The 21,845-nt window shown below is 47.9% G+C and overlaps 10 protein-coding genes across 10 annotated transcripts; 6 read left to right on the forward strand and 4 right to left on the reverse strand.

The window, feature by feature from the left end:
• Nucleotides 1–225: 225 nt before the first annotated feature.
• On the reverse strand, nucleotides 226–2,400 carry N7478_002322 (putative cell cycle control protein (Cwf19); the record flags this gene model as incomplete). Its single annotated transcript, XM_056918536.1, has 2 exons — nucleotides 226–1,047; nucleotides 1,102–2,400. The coding sequence occupies 2 exons, from the start codon at nucleotides 2,398–2,400 to the stop codon at nucleotides 226–228; spliced, it is 2,121 nt and encodes a 706-aa protein (XP_056781694.1).
• Nucleotides 2,401–2,657: 257 nt separating this feature from the next.
• On the forward strand, nucleotides 2,658–3,941 carry N7478_002323 (putative ATP binding protein; the record flags this gene model as incomplete). Its single annotated transcript, XM_056918537.1, has 2 exons — nucleotides 2,658–2,700; nucleotides 2,776–3,941. 2 exons carry the CDS (start codon nucleotides 2,658–2,660, stop codon nucleotides 3,939–3,941), a joined length of 1,209 nt encoding a protein of 402 aa, XP_056781695.1.
• A 1,005-nt stretch (nucleotides 3,942–4,946) lies between these two features.
• Nucleotides 4,947–5,698, forward strand: N7478_002324 (uncharacterized protein; the record flags this gene model as incomplete). The annotated part of the gene is made up of 3 exons (XM_056918538.1): nucleotides 4,947–4,952; nucleotides 5,064–5,181; nucleotides 5,286–5,698. 3 exons carry the CDS (start codon nucleotides 4,947–4,949, stop codon nucleotides 5,696–5,698), a joined length of 537 nt encoding a protein of 178 aa, XP_056781696.1.
• Nucleotides 5,699–6,098: 400 nt separating this feature from the next.
• Nucleotides 6,099–8,416, forward strand: N7478_002325 (glutathione S-transferase family protein; the record flags this gene model as incomplete). The annotated part of the gene is made up of 7 exons (XM_056918539.1): nucleotides 6,099–6,496; nucleotides 6,550–7,129; nucleotides 7,366–7,484; nucleotides 7,563–7,740; nucleotides 7,803–7,883; nucleotides 7,937–8,282; nucleotides 8,355–8,416. The coding sequence occupies 7 exons, from the start codon at nucleotides 6,099–6,101 to the stop codon at nucleotides 8,414–8,416; spliced, it is 1,764 nt and encodes a 587-aa protein (XP_056781697.1).
• A 113-nt stretch (nucleotides 8,417–8,529) lies between these two features.
• Nucleotides 8,530–9,563, reverse strand: N7478_002326 (uncharacterized protein; the record flags this gene model as incomplete). Its single annotated transcript, XM_056918540.1, has 3 exons — nucleotides 8,530–9,193; nucleotides 9,261–9,373; nucleotides 9,504–9,563. 3 exons carry the CDS (start codon nucleotides 9,561–9,563, stop codon nucleotides 8,530–8,532), a joined length of 837 nt encoding a protein of 278 aa, XP_056781698.1.
• A 642-nt stretch (nucleotides 9,564–10,205) lies between these two features.
• On the reverse strand, nucleotides 10,206–10,586 carry N7478_002327 (uncharacterized protein; the record flags this gene model as incomplete). Its single annotated transcript, XM_056918541.1, has 1 exon — nucleotides 10,206–10,586. One exon carries the CDS (start codon nucleotides 10,584–10,586, stop codon nucleotides 10,206–10,208), a length of 381 nt encoding a protein of 126 aa, XP_056781699.1.
• Nucleotides 10,587–11,139: 553 nt separating this feature from the next.
• Nucleotides 11,140–11,588, forward strand: N7478_002328 (uncharacterized protein; the record flags this gene model as incomplete). The annotated part of the gene is made up of 2 exons (XM_056918542.1): nucleotides 11,140–11,479; nucleotides 11,536–11,588. The coding sequence occupies 2 exons, from the start codon at nucleotides 11,140–11,142 to the stop codon at nucleotides 11,586–11,588; spliced, it is 393 nt and encodes a 130-aa protein (XP_056781700.1).
• Nucleotides 11,589–12,783: 1,195 nt separating this feature from the next.
• N7478_002329 (uncharacterized protein) lies at nucleotides 12,784–15,031 on the forward strand (the record flags this gene model as incomplete). Its single annotated transcript, XM_056918543.1, has 3 exons — nucleotides 12,784–12,821; nucleotides 13,047–13,414; nucleotides 13,476–15,031. 3 exons carry the CDS (start codon nucleotides 12,784–12,786, stop codon nucleotides 15,029–15,031), a joined length of 1,962 nt encoding a protein of 653 aa, XP_056781701.1.
• A 2,496-nt stretch (nucleotides 15,032–17,527) lies between these two features.
• On the reverse strand, nucleotides 17,528–18,606 carry gldB (putative glycerol dehydrogenase (GldB); the record flags this gene model as incomplete). Its single annotated transcript, XM_056918544.1, has 2 exons — nucleotides 17,528–18,097; nucleotides 18,193–18,606. The coding sequence occupies 2 exons, from the start codon at nucleotides 18,604–18,606 to the stop codon at nucleotides 17,528–17,530; spliced, it is 984 nt and encodes a 327-aa protein (XP_056781702.1).
• A 1,576-nt stretch (nucleotides 18,607–20,182) lies between these two features.
• On the forward strand, nucleotides 20,183–21,577 carry N7478_002331 (phosphatidyl synthase; the record flags this gene model as incomplete). Its single annotated transcript, XM_056918545.1, has 1 exon — nucleotides 20,183–21,577. One exon carries the CDS (start codon nucleotides 20,183–20,185, stop codon nucleotides 21,575–21,577), a length of 1,395 nt encoding a protein of 464 aa, XP_056781703.1.
• Between the last annotated feature and the right edge of the window lie 268 nt (nucleotides 21,578–21,845).

Consider the following 21,845-nt stretch of genomic DNA (forward strand, 5'->3'; position numbering starts at 1 on the left):
TCTAAGGGCAAAGTCTCAATGCCCGGGAGAGTCTACTTTGCTTCCGGGAAATACCCGGGTTTCGAAGATTCTAAGATTGTAGAGAAGAATTCAGTATGGCATGGCTCCCTTATTAATGCCCTATAGATTGCTGATCGGATGCTCTGCCGGTATTTATAGGGCTCAGCCTCTTGTGGTGCCTAATTTACATCAAGTATAACCTCCTCCAATCAATTGATACTTCTTCTACCCTTCAACCAAGATACGAGTCCAATCAAACTTCCTCCAGCGCTTTCTGAATGGCTCCACTCGTCGATCAGTTCCCCTTTGCCATCGGCCTTGTCGTTTGATGACGTCGGGTGCAGCATCAAGCATGCCGCCAATGACTTCACGGGCAAACAAATCACCACGGGGCCAACGGTTCTCGTCCTCGACGATATGACCAAGACCACCATCCAGCTCAAACCAGACATGGAAGTATGGCATTTCTTTGACGAGTGTTCGCCGGAATGCAGATCTCCCCATGCCCTGTTTTGCTTTTGCGAGGGTATCAATGAGCTTGCGATGCTGCGACCACTCAGATTCAGCGCTAAGGATAGCTTCCTTGAAGAACGCAGGTGACGTTTCGCCCAGGCTATATGGTAGAGGAATGACCTCCATAGAAGCGTGACGCTTGCGCTGTGGTTGAGCTGCATTCTCGTAGAAAATCACATCTCGGCCTTGGTCATGATACATTCTTGTGAGACTCTTCATAAAGTTACGAATCTCTTCCCACTCGTCATCGTCACATTCAATGAGGTTTGTTCGATGCTGAATGGGCGCAATAGTTGCGCTGCCCTCGCTGATCTCAGGCTCGGTGGGAAGAGTAAGGAATACTCGAGTGGCAAGGGAAACAACGGGTGCGATAGGAGGTGTGTTCGTGTCTTCGTGGTGGCAAAGCGGGCAGTTGTCCAAGATCTTGTTCATCTTACGGAAGTCGTTGACTGTTGAATTCTTGATGTCAATCTCAGAACGGTGTACTCTTTTTGCCAGCTTGGAGGCATTGTCGTCCATATATTCAAGTTGGTTCTATACTTCAATTAGGCGATGCGAAAATGAAATGTGAGATCTCTGTAGACTTACCTCGAACTTGCCGTCACGCGCAATACGTTCTGCCAATTTTTTACCCTCCCCACCCATTTGACCTCGAGTTTTGCGTTCCTCTATAAGCATATCTTCGATGCTCATATCTTCATTATCCTGCACCAGACCCCTTTCACGGCCACGTTTATTGTCAATGGGCTTGACTTCGTTCCGTGAACCAGCCAGCATACGGTTCTGTTGAACACCCAATACCACAACATCTGATTCCTTTCGATTGGCCAGGCTGGCAGCCGCAGCGTTATATTGCTCTTCGAGCTCAGCAGCATCGGGCGCTTTCTTAAGTTTAGCTTTCATCATCTGCGCCTTGAGGCGATTCAAAGCTGTGATGTCCAGATGCTGAGTGGTATTTGCTGGAGGCTCGACCTCCATTTTCTGACCTTGTCCCTCAGCTTTCAGTTCCTCTGCTGGATCACATATGTGTTCTTGTGGTCCTCTGCGTGCCTCATTCTTCAGCTTCCTTTCTTGGAACAGCTCTCCACTTGGTTTGTCTTTACCCACGTAGGATGCACCATACATCTTACGGCGGTCAACCTCGGTTTCCTCTTCACGCGCTTCGTCAAATGAGCGAAGGTCACCAAAGCGTTCAAGGGCAACATCATCCACATCCTTGCCGGTGTCCTCTGCCTCTCGATACACGCCTCGGAGCTTTGTCATTCTCCACTGAGACCCAGCATCACCAAATGTATAGTCTACCTCCTGTTGTGATGGTTCTTCTTGAAATTCTTCAAGCGCTTTCCCTTCCTTGAGGTCGCGAAGGTGGCTATTGAGCTCCTTATTGTGGATCTTAAGCTCAAAATCAGCTTGAAGCATTGTAGCCTTGGATGGTTCGTCCACTCGGTTGTCTTTTCGATGAACATAGTCGACATCAAGGGCAGAGGGTGCTTCCATCCATGAGTCACGCTTCAATTGACTAGGTTCTTCCTGGACGATAGTTTTTGGGGCAGAAGACTCTTCTTCATCGCGACTAGAGCGGTGTCGACGCTTCTGGGTATGGTCGGCATCGTCCCCGTGTTCGGTGGAATGGCGCGAGCGCTTGTGTCTATGGCCATCATCGTCTCTTCGATGAGAATCACGATCTCTTTCGCTATGCCGTTCGCGGGATCGGGACGAATGGCGTCTGTGATGGTGACTGGAGCGGTGATGGTGTCGCGACGATCGCTCTTTACTGCGGTCGCGATCGCGATCTCGGTGATGTCGACTTCTATCACTTCTATCACTCTTCTCTTTCCGCGGCTCCTGGTCCTGGGCCAACGATTTTTCGAAGTCTTCCAGCGTCATTGTGGTGCTGGATAACTGTGAAAGTGCTAAGAGCTAAAGCATGAGGCGGAATGACGTTAATGCCGGGCGGTCCAGGCGCGGGCAGATCTTCCCCGCGACAGAATTTCGGAAGAAAAAAAAAGAGCTTCACCTCTTCATAGACTTATTCTTACCACCAACAACGTCTACTGAATAAACCAGCGCTCTAGACTTGCAAATCTCGCTAGATTCTTTGCTGATCGTTTCTATTCGTGTCACCACTCACCACACCTTCCATTATGGCGTCTCCCGCAGTATCCGTTGTCTGCGTGGGCATGGCGGGTATGATCAACTTCCCCAAGGCTCTCTGAAGATACCTAGTCGATGGTGCTCATTACTGATCACTTGTTCATACAGGATCCGGAAAGACAACATTCATGCAACGAATCAACTCTCATCTCCACTCCAAAGAAAAAGTACCCTATGTACTCAATCTTGACCCCGCCGTGCACTCTGTGCCTTTCGACAGCAACATCGATATCCGGGATTCGATCAACTACAAAGAAGTCATGAAGCAATACAACCTTGGACCTAACGGCGGAATTCTCACATCCCTCAACCTCTTCGCCACTAAAGTCGATCAAATCATTGCCCTCCTGGAAAAGCGCACTGCTCCCAACCCCGAGAACCCCGCCGCAAAGCAAATTGAACATATCCTAGTCGACACACCCGGTCAGATCGAAGTGTTTGTCTGGAGCGCTTCTGGAAGCATTCTTTTGGAAACACTTGCATCCTCTTTCCCCACTGTTATCGCATACATCATCGATACCCCTCGTGCCAGCTCGACTAGCACCTTCATGAGTAACATGCTCTACGCCTGCAGTATCCTCTACAAGACTAAGCTTCCAATGATCTTGGTATTCAACAAGACTGATGTTAAGGACGCTGAATTCGCAAAGGAATGGATGACTGATTTCGATAAGTTCCAAGAAGCCTTACGGGCTGAGGAAGAAAATGGCGCCTTCGGATCAGAGGGTGGCGTCGGCGGCTTCGGTGGTGGAAGTGGATACATGGGATCATTGCTGAACAGTATGAGCTTGATGCTAGAAGAGTTCTACCGCCACCTTAGCGTGGTCGGCGTGAGTTCTATGACGGGCGATGGTGTCGACGAGTTCTTTGAAGCCGTTGAGACTAAGCGACAAGAGTTCGAGCGCGACTACAAGCCTGAGCTTGAGCGTAAAAGGAAGGAGAACGAGGAAAGCAAGGACTCGCGGCGGGAGATGGAGCTTGGAAAGCTGATGAAGGACATGAATGTCTCCGGGTCAAGCCGCACACGAAACGGTGGTCACGATGAGCCAGAGACTGTCAGTGAGGCGGAGGATGAAGAGGATGATATTATCAAGCGAGGATTAGCAGATGGTGAGGATGACAGCGAAGAGGAATACGCTGGCCCCCATGCTGGTGACGATGATGATGGCCTCTCCAATCGTTACCAGCAAGCTCTGTCTGGGTCCCAGTCTGCCCCCACGGACCAGGATAACAGTTTCACGAGGTACTTGCGCGCAAGCCAAATTAATCAATGAAAAAATTGATGCCTTCGTGGTGATGATCATGGGTTTGGAGTTGGTGGTATCATAGGCGCTCTTTTGAACAATAATCTTCGTACAGAATGCATTCACATTCATCATATACTTTTGGCCTGATATTTATGTATTCAGACTGCATATTTGCTTCTACCCGTGTAGCATGAGACGCATAGTAGTAAAGGCAGCATAATACTAGTCTCTATTTCTACAAATGCGTGACGGCCCTTCTTGTCGGATAAAGACTGCATTTAGATAAAAGGGTCAAAACTTTGAAAAACCTCTGTGCTTGTATCATTCTCTCAGCCGACCATTGGCAAGTGATGAATACTATTCTAGGTATGGCAGACATGAAACTTCCCAAGATACAGTGTTTGATTTGTCTAGAAGCTGGACTGAAACTTGAAGAGACCAGCTCACATCTTATTATCTGTTTTTGAGGCACGGTATGCTTCGTGTAACTAGTGTTTGTTTTTGGTCTGGTGGGCACGCTAGCCCTTGAACGCCGCTCTACAGCTATCAAGGTCAAGTATCCACTGCAAAAGTGAACCTTCTCCATAATGTAGTTATTTTTTTTGACTTGTTCATTGGTCTGTCGAGGCAACGTGGGATTATTTCAAGCGCCCTCTCTAGGGATCAGATAGGAATTAAGATAGAATTATAGGTCTTAGTATAGAAGAGACTAGTTCTTAAAGATCTTAAGAATCCTAATTAGTACTTATAGGACTCTAATACTATCAGGGCTAGGGCTAGGGCACAATATATAAGCTATTCAGATGGTGATATATTGTAGAGGTACATAGTCCGGTGCAAACGAGACAAATCAAATGACGTCACTTGATACAACCTCTAGGATTAAATGAACCTGGAATTTCTCCCCAACTACTTGCCAGTACATTGATCGCATCCTACTTAACGAGCTTCCGCAACTATTGTCTATTCAGACTTGAAAGCTACTGCTTAACAAAGCGTCACGGAAAACCTGCGGATATTCACATCAACAACATGGATGTAAGCTATTCCATTCCTTCAAAACACCCGGACGCGCCTGAATACAGCTACCGACGGCGTACATATCGATCGATATCACCATCTCGGAATTTGAGCTAACATTTATAAAAGGTTTTTCACACATACACCTACGCGACAGCCGGATGGCTCTCACTGCAAAGTCTGCCCTTAATAGCCGGTCCAGGGATGATCGTAGCTCTGCTTTTGGATGAGACGCGACCAGCAAGCTGTGCGTAATACTCTTTTGATTGCCACTGTTTTCATTTTCATCTATCGAATACAGAACGCAAATGATTGTCCGAACGACCTGCTTACTTATCCCCTGCTCTCTAGCAATCGAAGTCTACTTCGCGCGGTGTCTCGGATTCGGTCTTCTGACCATCGCAATCTTAACCGTTATGCTCACGGGCTCGATTCCATTGACAGCCACAGTCGCAGAGCCCGTCACTACAGAAGACTCGGACCCCAAAGCCCCCTATGCTCTACCAACTCTAATGGTGACATCCTTATACCATTCCATATCCGGATTTTATGCCTACACGTGGTATGCTACTGGCGGACAGGGTGTATTTGCTGTTGCAGTGGCTGGGAATTCTCTTCTTGCCTTTATTGGGCTTTGGTGCGTGCTTTTTGCGAGCAGCGAGGGCAGGATCAGTCGCAGGACGGGTGCTGATAAAAGGACGACCGGATTCCCCTTCTCCAACACGGAAGCTGATAAGAAGCACATTGGGAAGAAACGCATTTAAGTACCTGGAGGGTGTCTGAGAAAGTTTGAATTGATATGAGATATTAGATATGATGATGGAACGTTGGAGGATTTAAGCTCAGTTAGTGCGCAGATCAATTTCTGGCAATACAATAAAGACTCAATTTATGGAACAATATAACATGACAGATATTCTCTCCGTCCTATATTCCAAAAATATTGTCAAATTTATAATATAACAAGCGTGACAAGCGAGAACCTTTCATTTATGAATAGAACTAAATTTCCCAGATCCCTACATCTTCAATGTTGATGTCGTACCATCTGAGCAGTAGGTGTCAGATAAGGCCAACCTTATCGACTCCGCACACCACGCCGCTTCAACTGCACCCCCCCTTCTTCTCCGCAAATGCCAAAAGCAGCACGCCAGTCAATACGAAATGAATCCCCCATCGCCTCGCCCGTTGACATCGATGCCGATCGTCGATTCCACGGGCCTGGCCCCACCTCTCGGCCCGTTCCCAGACTCACAAGCCTTTGCAGCTTTTCGCGCCATCGAGCAACAGCCTCTTCAAAATGTCACCCAAGCTCAGCATGCAATGGCCTTGCAGAACAATGGCCATATCCCTCCGCATCCGCATCAGGGCATTATGATGCTTCAATCGGAGCAGGCTCTGCAACAGGGTAATTATGGAGCTTTGGAACCTGAAGAAGCAGAACCGACGAATTTCGCGGGTCACCTCACGGGGATGAGGCTGGTTCCTAATCCCCCTGACTTGGAATTCTGGAGGGATCGGTTATTTAATGTGGATGATGTGATTACTTTAACTGAAGAACAGTATGTGGATCTGAATCTAGCGTGATCATTGAAAATTACTTCAATCAGGAAAGTTCGATAATACGCGTCGATGTATGGCTAATTTGTCCGGTCTCTAGGTTCCAGGTCTACTTTCCACATGTTGATAATGTCTACTCACATCGCTCTAGCCAGAGATATAAGCGTCGGCCAATGGTCTCCCACTACTGGGACTGTCGATTAAAAGGTCGACCGCCAGGAACGCCGAAGTCCGACGACCCGACTAAAAAGAAGCGCAAGCGCACTGCCAGAGAGCGCGATCTCTGCGACGTCAAGATCAAAATCACGGAGTACCTACCTGGCAACGGCGAGGTTGATGCAAGTGGCGGGTTTGAATCTCTACCAGCTGAGCTGCTGCCCGGGGTGCATACGCTGTTTCCAATTCAAAATGGACAGAACTTTGCGCTCGCGACAACTCCTGCTCTGCCTGAAGGTCATCCTGGTACAAATGGCCAGAGATACTTTACTATCCAGAGGGTGAATGGGAACGGCGCCAATGGGAAGAATGATGGAGTAAGTGGTGGACATCGACATACGCTCGAAGAGAGTGATCGCGTCAAAAAGAATAGTGTTCACCGACACTTTTTTAAGGATAATAAAGATAGGAAAAAGGGGGTATGTATAAATCTTTCTATTTTGATTTTCGATGTATGGAAGATATCGAGGGCTTGGCATCTCCCCGCAGAAAGTTTGACTACGTCACTCTTCCAACCCAACTCGTACTCTCCATATGGCGAGTTGCTTTTTTCTCCTTCCATCTCATTTGAAGGGGCAAACAGCTGTTGAATTCCTCGTTGCCCACTTTCTTATTATCAATAAGTCGCCGAACCAAACTGACATCATTCACACAGAATCGCGGCATGTCTAACGGCAATAAAGCTTACCATACAAAAGCAACCGGCCTAGCTGCCACAACAGCTGCAAGGCACTCGGCGGAGACCAATCTTCAGTTGTATGGTAGCTGTTTCTGGTGAGTTTGGCTGTTCTCCGAACCCTGGGAGTGGAAACACCGATCATCCGAAATTTCCAATGCTCAATGAATGCCTAGTCCTTTCGTCCAACGAGTTTGGATTGCGCTGGAGCTCAAAGGCATTCCATACCAGTATATAGAAGTGGATCCATATGAGAAGCCTCAATCCTTGTTGGAAGTCAATCCTCGCGGTCTGGTTCCAGCATTACGCCATGATGATTGGGGATGCTATGAGAGCACAGTTCTCATGGAATATGTATGAGGTTCCCAAGAGTGTCCCTCATTTCTTCTTATCCCGCACTGACAATGTCACTATAGCTCGAGGACCTCAACGTCGGAATGCCCCTTCTTTCAAACGATGCAAAGCTGCGTGCTCATTGTCGATTGTGGGCAGATCATGTCAGACTTCATTCTGGCCCTATCGTCCATATATCCTAGCTGACAGGTTTCAGATCAACCGAAAAATAGTTCCAACATTTTACCGGGTGCTGCAAGAACAGGACCAGCAAAAGCAGATCGAAAATGCTCAAGAATTGCGAGACGCTCTTGATCAGTTGATCACGGCGGCGCATCCCCATGGGCCATTTTTCATGGGCGCGCAAATATCCTTTGTAGATATTCAGGCTGCGCCTTGGATCATCCGCCTTAGCAGGGTCCTAAAGCCCTATCGAGGCTGGCCAGATGCCGAGGACGGCAGTAGATGGGGATCTTGGGTAAATGCCATTGAGACTAATGAGCATGTTCGAGCAACGACCAGCACAAACGAGCTTTACCTCGAAAGTTATGCACGATATGCCGGTGAGTGCCTTAACCCCGCTGGGTAATTCTCTGTTGTTTTGCTGATTAACGGTATATTTCTCTGACTTGCAGAGAACCGCCCAAACACATCCCAGGTTGCAAATGCAATCAATTCAGGACGCTCCCTTCCCTGAATGACTCAAGGTTGTTTTGATTCATTGTCCAATTCGAGGCGCTGCTCGTTGCACAAGCCTTTGGGAGGGGTTGTAAGGGCGAAGTGCTTGAGAAGCATCCAATATAGTATATTTCAGCTCGCATGTGCACCCCTGTTAAATCTGAAACCACCTCTTCCACTAGCATCAGGGCCTCGGGGGCTACGAATCGGCTGTTGTGGAGCAGGGGAGCTTTGCCTATCGGCATCACCCCCATCCGCAGGTCGATCTCGTCTTTGTAAAGGCGCTCCGCCTGATTTGACCGCAGTAGACGGATCGTAGAGATGTCTCGACATGCTCGACATGCTCGAAGCTGACGAAGAATCTCTCTTCTGATATTCTCTGCCACCACCGCGGCCTTTGCCTTTCCCTCTACCCTCTCCTGGTTGGTTCTGACGAGGCGGGGTTGTAGTTCCGGGCGATGTGTTACCGGACGTATTTGCAGACGGGCTACCGAATAGGCGTTCGCGGACTTCTTCGTACTTGCGCTGCTTTTCCTCTCGGTTCTTCCGCGCTATAGCCTGTCGCTCCTCTAGTGTTGGTTCAGGGGCCCTGCTGGCATCCTCGTCGGAATCATCTTCATATCCGTTGATGCCCAGTTGGCTAACTCCGGCTGAGGCAGCATCCACACCGTTCGAAGATGACTGCCGGTTTGAATTCTGCGGCCTCCGGCTAAGAAGTGTGACAGCTGGCTTGAAGTCCTGTTTGAGGGGTACTTCGGAACGAGCTTCGACGTAGTGGAAGGTTTGCGGGGTTTCACTGTGACAAGGAAATATCAAAATTTAGAGATGATTCGCCCATTGTATACAACGAGTATATCACATACGCTTCAGCCCATAGTTGCCGGTTAAATTCAGCCTGCTGGGCTCTTCGCTGGGCTTTGCTGACTTTAGACGAGACTTTCTTTTCGGTCGGCGGGGTAGGACCATTTCCTAGTGTCTGCTCCGAATACACAACAGATCAGTACATGGTTTATTAATTCAAAATGACGAGCTTCAATCAATGTATCCACGCTACCCTTAACGTATTCACTCAGAGCGGATAGCTATAGATTCCGGTTCTAACTTACGTCTGCTTGGGACTCCCACTCGGCATCCCATGCGTCGGGAACTTCAGGTTTTGCGCTCATTGCACACAGGGGCTTCGCGTTGATTTATTGCAAAAGAATAAGATAAATGAGCGACTGATGCACTAATCATGAAGAAGAAGGGGTTTTGGGCTATGCGCAGGTCGTATACAGTGGTCAGAAGAGAAAAGAAATTTCGGGCTGCAATGAAAGCGGCCACCGCCCCGTCTGGCCTGCTGAGTCGTCACTGATCTACCCGTGGGCCGCGGACTCCCCCACAACACATATTGTGCAAAGAGAACCTAATACTAGTAGAATTGGTTTAACATTATAGCACGACCGTCTTCTAACAAGTGGCATTTTTGGCAAACAGTAATCCAATCAAATCATGGGCCCCAGCGCGTGATTTCGCGCGGTGGTAGCTTGAGGCCCCCCGGGTTAGTAGATCGTATACATGGAGCATCCCTGCCGGATGCGAGTCAGCAGGAGCAGTAATGTATCAAAGGGTTTGAGAAAGATCTTTGACTCCTTACCCCAACTTGAACTTATTGATGGTGTTTCTAATATCGTTATTCTGATGACACGATCGCCCAAAGAAAGCTTTTGCGATACGATATCGTCTGATTGTATACTACTATCGTCCGATCGTCTATAGAACTCTCTCCGCTTTGAGAATTTCGGAAATTTCAAGCCACGAGGATATGTTCAAAGAGCCAGAAACCCAGGAATCATTTTGTCTCTTTTCCCTCTCTCGTCTCTCTTCAGAACACCCGGTTTAGTTCGCAGTATATTTGTGGCCGCTTGCCCATGTTGATAAGGTTTCTGATTTGGTAGTCCAACCTTCGAGTCCGACAGGTAGACCATCCGATGTGTACGTTTCGTATACACTTCGTCCTCTCGATCAAGAACCTCACAGAAGCTATACATCAGCCATCTTGCTTCATCTTCTGTTTCATCGGACTGTTGCTCCGTTGAGCTTGGGAACATCACGCGGCGAAGCGGGCCGTTGGCATGTGCAGGAAATTCGACTTTTCGAGCAAGTATATCCACATCTTGGATTTGAACTGGTGGAATTGGTAGCGCCATGCTTGCGAGTTCGAAAGATCAAAACCTAGTCTTGACTATAGCATATGTGAAGGGTAAGTGCAGAGGAAAGTTACAATCTTAGGGAACACATGCCTCACCTTGCTGAGCATCTACAGTTTATACATGTAAGAAAGGCATTGTCATGACAATAATTTTTTGCCCAAGAATATAAACTGTAAATGAATCAAAATATTCCCATAAAAATTTCTTCATTGGAGAAATGAAATTATGTACGTGAAATATAAAAGGGAAGACGTCTGTCTATACTATGGACGGATTAAAGTCAATCCGAGGATGTTGAACCGCCTGTTTAACTGATAGCTAACTCGTCATTACTCCACTCCGCAACTCAATAGACACTTCAAGACGCAAAGTCGTCGCATATATCCAAATGGCCATAGGTAAGCTTCAGAACCTATCTTTATCTCTCACCACATAAAGCCATACTCTTATCCGATTCAAAATTCCCCTCCAACCCCACATCGATCACCTGTCATGCAACTCATCCTCTCAACACCCAATTGCAACCACTTTGCCCACAACTAATCACCAGTTGACATCTACATCTGCAGACTCCAGAGATCCAGACGGTGACTCCGAAATGGCCTCCTCAGCCGACTCGGTCTCCGATTATCCCGGAAATGGTGCGCGCACTCCAACTCGCAACCCTCAGACATCCACTGCCCTCGCCTCAGAGCTCTCCCCACCCGGCTCGCAACCCCAGCACACCACCGATATCCCAAATATGACCGAGTCGACCAGTACCAACCCCGCTACGGGGCAAGCTTCAGCGAAAGCAGCAGATCCACCCATCGCTTCATGGAAGAGCAAACGATCTCAAGAGGAATACAATCGAGCAATGGAGAATGTGATCGATAAAGACTTCAATTTGAGTATGAAAACTTGGGCTCTGAAGTAAGGATATAATGAACTGACTGCTCGTGTGTAGACGAATTTGGCGATCCATTTGATGAGAGAGATATGAAGGAGCCTTTGCTTTGATTCAATACCGGGCATGAATGGAGTCTCCGCGGAGCATTTGCATTTACGTGGTTTGTGGTGGCGATACACGATACGATTGATGAGATACGACGGTGCTTTCTTAACTGGTAGCTTTTTCTATTCTGGTATGTATCCGAGTACTGAGAAACATGATGGATTTTGCTGATGCAACTTAGAGTTGAACATGTCTTGGCTTCTGTCGTGTCTACAGGACTTGTACCTGACGGCTTGCACAAATATATGAAGTTAATATGACTATCCTTAGATCCATAGACCTAACGAGCTAGCTTAGGGTACTTCAAAGATGCTCTAAATGGATACCCCAATAAAAATATATTTACGATGAACATAGCTCCCAGAGGTTGAAGCTGCGGTCGCCAACCATGGGTGACGATTACTATGTAGCTTATACGTCTGCGTTTCCTACATACCTAAGTTCCTTTATAGTAGTGAGTACGTGTGTAGCATTGATAATTTTCTTGTTTAGATATACTAGTAAACCGGGAAGCTTGGAAAGAGCCATAGGTGGTGGATGCTAGTAGTATGCGCTACTGGTCCATACTGCTTCATATGATACAAAAGCGACGTTTAGTATTCAAGGCAGCATATATTAATCATTCTATGAATGCACATAAGAGAAAGAAATTGGCTATTTCAATATCTAGTACATGTATCCCTGAATTGATGTATATCGACGTATCATATTCCCACATTTTCCCCACACACGTGCATTTCTACCTACTTCTCCTCCGGGATTTAGTCTACTCTTTTGTGTCAGCAAACGGCCCGATACTAATAAAGTGACACAAATTTGAGGGATTCCCACGTCATCTCAACGTTTCAATGCCAATACCGGGTTATAGAGACGGACGGCACATACAGTGTCGGGCGACCCCAACTCGGTTTAGCAGCGGGTATCATGAGAGTGTTGGCCCAGCAACCACGGACCCGCCAGGCACAACGGGATTAGAAGCCCAAGCAAATCCACACAGCTTCATCTTCAACTTCGTTTCCCCCCAACATCCTTATTGCCGGGCAATTCGCGGTACAAAAGAAGTTGCTTTCTTATCTCACCAGTATCCGTCACATCGCTCACATTTTACACCAAACACCGATAGTCCATCAATATTCTGTGGATTTCTATACCCAAATTCCAACGGCACCGTTTGACACATTCCTCGCGTCGATACCAACAATGGGTACCCAGCCCGCCTCGCCGCAGGCTCAAGCATGGTGGGTTCTTCCTCGCTTCTAGTCTATCCCTTTTACTTCTGGCAATTTGGAGTTCCAATTTCCTGTCCTGTTTCTCTTGCAACCCCCTATCTCTCTCACTCAAGCTGCCACTTCCTAAAGTTGTTGTCTGGCACAAACATCCACGGAGAGAGGGTCGCAAACATTGAAAATCTCCTCAAAGCACATCACTAATACGAGGCGCCTTTGCGCATTTCTGCTTTGTAGTGATCTCTCCCATCCAGCTGCCGATACCAATTTCAGCTTTACCCCCATTAAAGCATTACGTGCACTGCCTCGTTTATGGGAGCGAAAACCAGCAACTCCGTTCCAAGCCGGACCAAAGTCACGAAAATTGTGGAAGCGAGTCGCTACTTCTTTTACAACCATGAAGTCAATCGATTCAACCAGCACTATGCAACATGATCCGTTCCAGGCCGCTATCAATTCGTCGAGAGATGCGAGCTATGTTCGAGGCGTTAAGCGTCGCTGTGTTGGATCAGCCGAGCCTGAGAATCGCCCGATGTTTCAGATGCAGGACAGTGGACGCTCATTCCTCGAGACTAAGTGGGAAGCAGACACAAGTCGCCATCGCAGTGAGTGCTCATAATATACCTATCCCCTATATATTGCGTTCAAGCTAACCTCGGGTTACAGGGAAAATGGCGGAGCCCCAGATCAATATTTTTGATGAGAGTAAAGAAAATGGTCAGAGTGACTTGGCCATGACTGGGTCACCTCAGCCTTTGAGTTCTCTACGAAGCCCATTGAAGACAACTGTTTTCAATGATGAGATCCCTGTTGAGAATATGAACACCGTCTCTGACGTCAAATCCATCGACAGCCCACGGCCTGGATCTGTGGCCCGGCAGCCGTGCATGATGATCGGCAATGCAGGAAACAATCAAGATGAACAAATGGCACCAACACCGACCAAGGTTGTGCGGGATTCCAACCAGCAGCAAAAGGGCTCACTTGTGCGCACAGCTTTGCGAAGCTCACTCGATGGATCGGATACAGAACTACTCAATGACTTTCTGTCCAAAGCAGCAGCAAAGCGTGCCGCGAAAGCGGCCCAGGACACCCAAGAGAACGATTCAAATGAAAATTCTTCAAGCTCAGAAGAGTCGCCAGAAATTGAATGCGCCACACCACCCTCCCGTCGCGCCCTTGGAGCTTTGGATACAAATTCGCCTTCGCCGATCAAGCTCGTCGTACCCTCGCCCATCAAACAAGACGAGAACCCAGACGAAGAGTTGCAGGAAAATCAAGTGATCAAGAAGGATATCCTGGACGAAGATCTATCCCCTGCGAGCCCAACCTGCAGAAGAAGCTCGCGCGTCAAAGCCACTCCTGCCCCTGCTACTGCGCGTAACACAATCTCCTTGCGTCGGGCTCAAGGCAATGAATTTGTCTTTCTGCAGCGCACCGAAGTTCAAGAAATAGCATTGGCTACAAAGAAAAATACCCGACAGAATAGAGGCGATGCTGTGCTTCCTAAGTTCCGCCTCGAGGCCTTGGCTAAAGAGCATACTGATGGCCCATCTGAGACAGAAGTTTCTACGAAGCGCCGTTCACCTGCACGGAAGAGCTTGAAATGGAATGAAGACCACCTCATCGAGTTCGAAGATGAGAGACAGACTTCTGAAGATCCCGTTGATTCAGAGGGACACAACAGCAAGAATGACGTCGGAGGAACTACTCGATCAAGATCTACAGCACAGCGCCCAGAGAAGAAAGCATCTAGCCAACGAAAGAGCCGTAGCCAGGTCCAAGATGTGTCCAATAACGACGAAACCGACAGTACCCCGAGCGCTCCCGCTCCCGCTGCACAGACTGATGCACCCACGCGATCGCGACGAGTGCACAGTCTGGGGAAATCAACTTTGACCTCGGGTACGCCCGTAAAAACAGGAAGCGGCCGTATCAGCAAGCCACCCGCTCCTTCAGCCCCCACAGCGACAGCTACAGGGCCCTCAACTCCCACTAAGCCCCGCCGCAAGCTAGTTCCCAAGTCACCTAGTTCATCGCTGTTGACTGCTCCACCTGCTAAGAACGGTGTCACCACTAGCGACCCGTCCTTTGTGAGTGGTATTCCCACACGCAGCGCAAGCTTACATGCTGGCAGCTCTGAGGGGACAAAGCGGAAGAGTATGCTTCAAGCCAGTGCGGGGTGCACACCCATGCCTCGCCGTGTTCGAGCAAGGAGCTAAATTGACAGAACATCTGCATGTTTATTGGCCTTACCGGTCTTAGTTTGATACGTTAGTTGATTGTTGAGCATTCGAGATCATGAGGGTTTATTTCAAACCCTCCACTTGTTTACTCTGTTTTATATTCTGGCGTTTGTTGTTCAAGATACCAGGTTGCTTTGTTTTGTTTTTGATTCTTTTTTTACTCTGTTCTCCTTCTAATTCGTGTACTTAATTCGTTTGATCCACTCACCACGGATGGATGGATCTTTGCTAAGAATTATTTCAAAGTATCGACTCCCCCCACCGTATTGACGCCTTCCCACCTTGTCGGCTGACCCAAGCCTGCCTCGTGAAAGGAAACGAAAGCATTCTTAGCATGCACAAAGTGACGTCGATTTGCGCAACAGCACCTCGTATTAACAGTGGGCATCGCACTGCATCAGACTCCAGGTCAGAGGTCAGAGGCATGGCTAGACCCATAGACAGCCCATGCAAGGCGCAAGCCGTGAAGCTAAGGCTCGCTACTAGTCTCATCCTTCACTGCGGGGGCTCAGATCCCCCGCGCTAGAGTTGCCTTTTGCGGGGTTACCATCAGCCCCCAACGAATTGGGAAACTGACATGAACTTTCAAAGCAGGTATTCGCTTCACTTTCCGTTGCGTACTGGTGATTTATTGCCAAGGACACGTATACCGTTGTTGAAGTCAGCCACCCCGACCTTAGGAGACTGGGGTCTTAGATCAATATCATATCACCCAAGTCTGGTGGTAGTTCAAGTTGTAAGCATCGGTGGAAACTACATCACAATGTATTCTGCGGATCAGAATAGTGTGTATTGAATATGCAGCCTTTCAATCCAATCAGATATTATATTTTGAAACTCACATGTGCAGCGTTATGTAGATTGAATGAAAACAGGTTTGATCCCGCAGGTTACTGAGTATCAGCACTCCATAGGGATAGAATAGACCCACCGAGTAGGTAAGTATAAGTGCGCCAAGATACCAAAGGCATCAGCTTCAAATGTTATAATACAATTTGACTTTGAGTGTAAAGAGATTTGAAAATTTCATTTGAATCGCTTTGAGTTCTATTCAAGGTCCCCCGACTTGAACTGAGGTCCCGAGGTTATACTTCGTCCGCAACACTGTAAGCATACCCAAATGCCCTGTCAGACGGGCAACCCAATCCCGGACTAACTTTCAAACTGTAACAAAAATATAAAATAATCCTTACCAATAATTTATGGCACGATACCATAATATCATTAAACCCAAAACAGCCACACCCGAGTCTATCCAGTCCATCCCATTCCACTTGGTACGATATCCCCGAAATACATACAAACGGAGAACACTCCGGCATAGCCCTAGTAAACAAATCAAATCAAATACCACCAACCAAATCGCATTTCTCATTTCTCATTCTCATTTCTAACCGTATCCAACCGCACCTACATTTACATACACCAATGCATTAACTCCAACTCCAAATTCTTCTAAAACAAGGCCCACAAAATCCCCATTCGGCCGCCGGTGTTCTCGCGCACGACCATTTCCCGAATCCACCCTGCACATACATAAGGTTCTTCCGACTTCACCCGTCCCACCTTGAACTACGAGTACAGTACAGGCAACACTAGTGGCGCCAGGGCTTTGAGCCACACGCGGGATGTCATCAGCGGATATAGGTGCATACGGAGCACTCTGCTCCTGCGTGCTCGAGGACTTTCACGTTCATATGTATTCACATTTAGATTTAGACTAGTAGTATGTTTACTATTCAGTGTAGGTACATGTACATAGACAATACGTATACATGCTGCCTAGTAGCACTAAGTATGATACTAAGTACAAGGATTTTGTCTAGCGTATAGTGGATGTAACTCTAGGTCGGGGGTCGAAATTGCATTGAAATTAAAATTGAAGTAATTGGGTTTTTATAATTGGGCTGTATTTTATTGCGGGTCGTGGTGGTGGGGATAATATGGTGGTGGGGTGCTATGCTCCTCGAATTAATGAGCATTTGTTTACATGTAGGTTTTTTGATTAAGCCCTGGAATTATAACTTGAAGTGCAAATTGCAGTCAGCAGGGATTCAGTTGGAGGATTTGCAGTTTCGAGGCATTGCGTACTGTAAACTTTCGTCGCGATGATCAAGATGAACATGAATAACGCATGTACTCATGGTTGAAGGTTTCACAGCTCCGCAGAAGAGGGGGTTACGGGTTTACTTCGCTGGAATCATTCACTCGGTCAACCAAAACGGAGATATCATTACATAGCAGATTCAACCCATTAACCTGTAAGACTAAAGAGCTAGCATACAGTACAGTAGATCAATTATTCGTTCACAATATTAGGTAAGTAGGTAGGTAGTTGTTGAGGTTGGAATTGTATAATTCATCTATCATATCTGTTCATTACAATTTCAATTTCCAATAAACCCCTCTTAGCCCCACCACATCGGGTATCACATCTTTATCCGTGAGACTTGTACTTTTTTCGCGTGAGATTCAAACAGACAGGTTCTTAGCAGACTCCTCGGGCCAAACATCGTAACCAAAGGTATCCTTCATATTAACGAAACGGAAGTGACGGCCCTCAGCGACCTTGTTCACAGCCGCGAAGTCTTCATCAGAAAGCTCAATGCTTTTGAAGTTAGACACAATACGCGTGGGGTTAGAGCTCTTGGGCAGAACGACGTATCCACGGCGCAGACCCCAGGCAATCAGGACCTGGGCAAGGGAGTTTCCACCCTTGTTAGCGATCTCGTTCAGGGTCTTGTTCTCGGAGACCTTCTCGCCGGTGGTGGGGACTTGGTTCTGTGAGCCGAGGGGAGAGTAGGCTTGGGGCATAATGCCCTTGGAGAAGCAGTAGTCGACGAGCTCGTTGTTGGGGAGGAAGGGGTGGATTTCAATCTGGTTAACGTGGGGTTGGACCTTGGCGTATTTCTCCATGTCTTGGAGCTGGGGGATGGTCCAGTTGGAGACACCGATGGCCTTGGCGAGGCCGTCATTGTACAGCTTCTCCATGGCGCGCCATGTTGGCTCGTGGTTCTCGGTAAGATCCTTCAGGATAACGTACTAGATTGTAGTTAGTTGAGTGATTCCGGTGGGGAAAGGAGCTTAAGGTCAAGCTCGCGTGCTCCCTTTTTCACAGGTGGCGGAATAAAGCTTACCTTGCCATCGGCACCAAGAAGAGGGTGGGGCTCCTCAGCAGTGTCCTTCTCAGAGGCAATGGGCCAGTGGACCAGGTAAAGGTCAACGTACTCCAGCTTGAGACGCTTCAGGGAGTCGTTGATGGCCCATCGGACATCCTCAGGGCGGTGCAGGTGGTTCCACACCTTGGTGGTGATGTAGATATCGGAACGCTTGACGGAGGGGTTCTTCGCCAGGAAGTCATGCACGGCATCACCGACCTCGCCCTCGTTAAGGTAGTACCAGGCGCAGTCCAGGTGACGGTATCCAGTCTCCAGAGCAACAGTGACGGCTCTGTAGGTCTCGCCGACAGAACCCTCGCTGGCGAAGGTTCCGAAACCAACCGCGGGGATGGTCTGGCCGTTGCTCAATGTGTAGGTCTTTCCGTTGGACATATTGAATCAATTGGATGTGTTTTGATTTGAGGAGAGAAGAAAGAAAGAGAGAGAGAGGAGGAGGGAAGAGACGGATAATTAAAGTGGAGGGGTTAAACTCAACAGGCGAGACGATGACGATATGTTCACTGCAGAAGTGGGGATGGAGGGGTAACGATTGGGAGCAGCATTTCCGCCTTCGGCCCGGTTTACTTACTTCCCTGGAATTGACGACTCGTGCTTTGAGCTAGTAGACTAGATGGATATTCTATTTCCACAGTTTAAATGTTAAATGTTGTTGTTCTTATTACTGAGTTTGTTTCTATAGGAATTGAGTTGGATGGTCGTTCTTAATTTTGGTAATTTGCAGCTTTTCGTGTTGACGTGGTTGTTAGAGCTTGTTCAAGTTCCGCAGTACACAGTAGCTTTGTACCAGCACCTGGGCAGATATACTACAGGTCAGGATTAACGACAATATGTCTTATAATAGGTCTCTGTAAATAGTTCTCGATCTATATTCTGCATCCCGGTCAACAATAATAATCTCAAACACTGTATAACTTGTAAATTCCGCGTGTAATTTTCAAAACGTCGAACCATGAATGACATCACCTCGCAAACGGCGCTGAGCCCGCTCCGATCGTCATCGGGTCCACCGAATCTCATGCCGTTTCCACGGGCGAACTGTGCTCCTACCCAATCATCTCCCGTGAGAACCCGAGTAGAGCCCATTTCCTATCCACTCGGCGTCCTACGCTGTGCCCAAGCCGGAGGAGGGCCCTCCTAGACTGTCCTGGATTTGTGTGAGAATTACTCCGTTTCTGAAGGATTACAGTAGACTGCACAGGGTGTATTAGAATGGAAAAACCGACTCGGATTAATCGGATTCGGTCTAGAAGTAGTAGATTTATTTATTTATTTATTATTCTATTGCTACAGTAACTTTTATTTCTGAAATGAAGGTGTCAGCAATGTACCTCCTCCAATGCTGTGTATACGAAAGTACTCGGTACCCGGAAAAATATTAGTGCAGCCACAATGACGCAGGTACCTTGTACCCCTCTCGACTCTTCCCGCATAGACTCGCATAGACTGGAGGCTATACCATAAGTCTGTCCTGTTCTGTCCTGTTCTGCAACGACAGTTACCTGTTCTGGCCAGACAATGACGATAATTCATGGTATCCGACGGGTGGATCCCCACCCCTCCTCTTAGAAAGCCTGGTAAGAACGCAATGGCCGCATGGAAACCAATCCAACACTACCTTGCTGTGCCTTGTCAACCGTGCCAACCTTGCCAATGGTCCTGCCCAGCTGTGTTTCCCGTTCCTGGTGTGGCTGTCTATATATACGCGCATTGGTCGCTCTCTATCTTTATCTATTTATTAATAATTATCCTCGCCCTTCAGCTCCGAGTCTTTCTCTCTCTTCAAATCCCTCTTCTATAGACCTCATCCCCCTTATCAGCCGCTAGTACATCCTTTTTCCTCCCTGGAGCCAGTGACAGCAGTAGCTGATAAGATCGACTCCTCTTTGTCTCCTCTTTTTTTTTCTTTTCAGATATCCACTTTCACAAACAGACCCCACCGATCATCATCATGGCATCTCGTCCGAATTACTCTCGTACAAACTCCAATATTCTCCCCATCCCTAGTAGCGATGGTGTCAATACTGTTGAGATCCCATCTAGCCGCAGCGCTATCAGCGATGCCGCTGCTCTTATGCACAATCTCAGCCTATCGCCCTCCATGAAGGAGCGCAGGAGTTCCCGCAATTCATTCGGTACTTCTCTTCCTATTCCTCGTTCGCCTCGTCATTCCCATCTTGCACCTTCAAAGACAGGCCGTCCCTATGTCTCACGGGATATCCTGACCAGCCAGGTTCAGGATATGTCCTCGGAGAAGGTAGAGGCTGCGAAGAACATGGCGTTTGCATTCGATATTGATGGTGTGCTTGCGCACGGTCCCGAGCCTATCGAAGAAGCAAAGGAAGTTATGAAGATCTTGAACGGCGACAACGAGCTCGGAATCAAGATTCCTTATATCCTCGTTACCAATGGTGGCGGTAAAACTGAAGTTGCTCGCTGCGCGCAGCTCTCGGAGATGCTTGGGGCTCCTATCTCTACCGATCAGTTCATTCAGTCCCACACACCCATGCAGGCTTTGTCCGAGTACTACGAGACTGTACTTGTCTGCGGTGGTGAAGGGTACAAAGTCCGAGAAGTCGCAGAGACCTACGGTTTCCAAAACGTAGTCCACCCGAAAGACATCCTAGCCTGGGACCCAACCATTTCACCATGGCGCTCATTCTCCGAGGCCGATCGAGTAAACGCCAAGCCTAGAGATTTCTCCAAGATGAAATTCGATGCTATCCTCGTCTTCGCCGACTCCTATGACTACGCTACAGACTTCCAAATTATTATGGATCTCTTACTCTCCGAAGACGGAAAACTCCTTACAAAGGCCGAAGACCCTCTTGCAAGCCGTATCCCTATCTATTTCTCACAGGGTGACTTGGTCTTCCCAACAAACCACAAGGGCCTTCCTCGTCTAACCCAGGGTGCATTCCGTATCGCTATCGAAGCTCAATACAAAGCCCTAACAGGCTGTGAGCTCGAGCGTGTGGTATACGGTAAGCCCGAGCGGGCTACATACACCTACGCCGACGAAGTCCTCAAGCACTGGATGGAGGAGATCCACAATGAGAACCGTCTACCCAAGAACGTCTACATGGTCGGTGATAACCCACAGTCCGATATCATCGGTGGAAACATGTATGGCTGGAATACTTGTCTTGTTCGCACTGGTGTGTTCAAGGGTAAAGAGGGTGAGAACGATACAAACAACCCTGCCAACTTTGGTGTTTTCAATCACGTCCTCGATGCTGTTAAGGCTGCTATTCGCAAGGAACTTGGTCAGGATTTCAAGCTCAAGTGGAACCCTAAGGTTAATCCTGTTCTGCATGGTGATGAGAACAGCGCTGCTGTTGAGTAAATGTTCTGAGACGATGATCGTCGCCGTCTCGATATATACAATTTAAAACGAACATTACGATCTATGAGCGCTGGGTAGGCTGGACGGCCAAGCAACCCAGTATGATTTTAAGCCTGGGAGTTTCTTTTGGAGTTTATTTTTTTATTGTCTATTCTCTTCTATTCTACCATGTCGATGCTAGACTTTGTGCACTGCTTGTCCTAACTTCTGGTTGAACCATGAAGTCCGAGACTGATATCCACTTTTGCTCTTCGAGAAGCTTGGTCTT

The sequence above is a fragment of the Penicillium angulare genome (genome assembly GCF_028827245.1).
Source record: "Penicillium angulare strain IBT 27051 chromosome Unknown utg000003l_segment0_segment0, whole genome shotgun sequence".
NCBI classification, from domain to species: domain Eukaryota; kingdom Fungi; phylum Ascomycota; class Eurotiomycetes; order Eurotiales; family Aspergillaceae; genus Penicillium; species Penicillium angulare.